The 3,165-nt window shown below is 33.8% G+C and overlaps 1 protein-coding gene across 1 annotated transcript; it reads left to right on the plus strand.

Moving 5' to 3' along the window:
• Nucleotides 1–482: 482 nt before the first annotated feature.
• LOC108984107 lies at nucleotides 483–929 on the plus strand. Its single transcript, XM_018955941.1, has one exon. The coding sequence runs from the start codon at nucleotides 483–485 to the stop codon at nucleotides 927–929; it is 447 nt and encodes a 148-aa protein (XP_018811486.1).
• The last annotated feature ends 2,236 nt before the right edge of the window (nucleotides 930–3,165 follow it).

The raw sequence follows: 3,165 nt of genomic DNA on the forward strand, positions 1-3,165 counted from the left end.
GAGGGATACAAGTAAAACCTAAAAAACTTAATGATCTCTCATTGTCAAGACTAGTGTATATTATGCATGTGTGTGTATATATATGTATATTCTCATTTAAAAAAACTAACTCCAATCAAAATATCTTTCAATCTCCTAAATAGTTTTTAATATTTTCATCCAATTATTATATCTCTGGATTTTGGTGAAAGCTAAAAGTAAAAAATACAAAAAATACCCTAAATAATTATATTTATACTTTTTTTACTCTACCTACCCATTTTAACAACCCGAATACAAGATATATTAAAAAACAATAATGTACTTATTTAGGGTGTAGGAGGAATAATTGGCTCTTTGAACAGCAATTCCAATCCCCTTCTCAAGTGTCAAAGCTTATCCAAGCAGAGTTGAGTTCTATTAAGTTGTGGATTGAGAATGGAACAAAACAGAAAGGAACCCAAGCTGCTAAAGTTAACAGATGGATTGCTCCCCCATTAGATATGTTCAAAGCCAACTGGGATGCAGCCATTGATAAAGTCAATTCAAGGGTGGGGATTGGTGTAATTGTTAGGAACTCAGAAGGAGCTGTTATGGCATCCTTATGTTCTTCGATGGACTTGGTCCTGGATCCACTTCTCGGTGAGGCCATAGCAGCTCGAAGAGCCTCTTCCTTCTGTGCAGATATGGGTCTTCAGCATATAATACTCAAAGGTGATTCCCTTTTGGTGGTGAAGGCAATCCAAAACAAGGAAGATAGTTGGAGTGATTTTGGCCTTGTCATTAGAGATATTAAGATTTTGCTTTCTAAGTTTCTCTCTTGGTCTGTCTTACATGTCCATAGGGAAGTTAATGTAATTGCACATCACTTGGCAAAGTTTGCTCTTAGCTGCCAAGAGGATTGCATAATGATTAAGGATTGTCCCCCTTGTATCAAGCAACTACTTTGATGAATGAAATAGTTTATTTTCAAAAAATAAAAATAAAAAAATAACATACTTAGATTTTGATATCTACATTACAAAACCTAGAAAACCACATCTCAAATTTTCTAGACCTAATCCCCATTGCTTCTGTTATAGAGGGAGTTCGACATTGTGAGGCATCGTCACATGGACCTTATCGTAATTGGGAGTCTCTCTCTCTCTTTTCTCTAACATTCATTACATTTTAAAATATTAGAACTTAGGGTTGGTTTGATGACACGAAATCAAATTATCTCATTATTATAATTTTTTCAAACTTCCACATAAAATATAATAAATAATTCAACTTTTTCAAATCTCAAAATAAAAATAATATTATAACAATATTTTATTCAACTTTCAATAAAATATCTCATCTCATCTCATATAACTGCGTAACCAAATAAGACCTTAATATCCTCACTCTCTTTTATATAATTGTGTTTCCTCTACATTGATTTTTCACTTGTTTTAACAAATTGTAGACAATACATATCATGCGATACAGAAGACTTCGTCGATCTAAATTGAGTCTATTACCTGTATAATTTTTGAAGCATGGATCGTCTTTGTATCTACCCAGCCACTTCATCATTTCTTTTATTTTTCATTTTATTGACTTTCTGTAGTGATTATTGATTATTGATTTTCTCATTTTATGGTGATTATTGATTTCTCAGTAGTTGTCCCTTTGGCTTTCCCATTACATAACTATTCTATCATTTTATTATTAATTCTCCAATGAAAAGAAATACTATTAATTTACTGTAGCTATTAACTCTTCAATATTTACTCATTTGGCTTCTTCAAGTACTCTTAACGATTATATATATATTTTTTCCTTAAACCCGGTCAATTAGTTTTATTGTTAAAGCTCCTCTATAATAGAGATTGAATACAATTAGGACTGTCCTCCATATCCATAATCATATCAGATATGCCCAGTGCATTTTTTGCTAGTGCATGAGCCATATTATGCATATTTCTATTGCTATAGTTAACTGACCAATGATCAAATTTTGTGAGCATTTGTTTGATGTCTGTGAGTAGCATCCTTGTACTATTCCAATGAGCTTTGGAACCTTTGATAGCATTGACAACTTTAAGAGCATCTTCCTCTAGAATACCATTCCTCAAATCCAACTTAGTATCAAAAGTTATTAGCTCGTAGTGCAGCAAAAGTCTCTGCTAGACATGGATATGGAAATAAGTCACTTTTCATTTTCATTGTTAGATTAATGCTTCCCTCCCAATCACACACTATAACCCCAACTCCTACCTTGCACTAGATTTTATCAATAGCAACATCCCAATTGATTTTAATAACATCCTTTGGAGGTGCCTCCAAGCAAACATTTTGTCCTGTGGATGTTGCAGCATTTGTTTTGGACTTGTGCTCCGAAGATCTAAGATCATGCAGGATCTGCATTGTTTGCTCCACCAAAAAACTTGGATTTGTGCATTTTGCTTTAAAAGCAATATCATTCATTCTCTTACAAAATCTCCATGCTACCATTGCCATCTCTTCCAACTCCCCTTACCAAATATCTCAAACATAGTTTTCAAAGTTTCCTTAGATGTCTGCTTCATGATTATGCTCGAGTAAATATTTTTAGCATTGCCCCAAACATCTCTACCTAAAGTACATTCCCATAAAGAATGTTCAATTGTTTATGTTTCATTCAAACAAATGGGACAATTTGGATTGTCTACCACCTTCTATTTCAAAATATTTGACTTAGTAGGAAGTGCATCAAGATAGGCCCTCCATAAGAAAACCTTTTTTGCATTTGGAATTCTTAGTTTCCAAATCTTAGCCCAACCCTCTTTCTTACTATTATTGCTTGATGATTGTCCCTATACTCGATCTTGTATTTCTCCTTGTAGGTGGTAAGCTCTTCTCAATGAAAACATTCCACTAGCAGTGCTCTCCAAATTTTATTATTAGGGTTGTTACAAGGACTTGTAGGAGTTTTTCTTAAGATCTAAGCTTCAACACTCGAGAATACTTCCTTTATCAGAGAAAGGTTCAATTGCTTTGCATCTATGTTAATGAGAGTAGCTACTTTTGCATCTTCATATAATATCCTCACTACACTTTGAGTCCTAAAAGAAGGTGGTTGAGGGTGCCACTTATCTGTCAAGTTCTTTACTCTTTCTCCATTCTCAATTCTCCAGACAGTGCCTTCTTAAAGAAGGGGTCTTGTTGCTAGAAAACACC

This window comes from Juglans regia, chromosome 6 (genome assembly GCF_001411555.2).
Source record: "Juglans regia cultivar Chandler chromosome 6, Walnut 2.0, whole genome shotgun sequence".
Taxonomy (NCBI): Eukaryota; Viridiplantae; Streptophyta; class Magnoliopsida; order Fagales; family Juglandaceae; genus Juglans; species Juglans regia.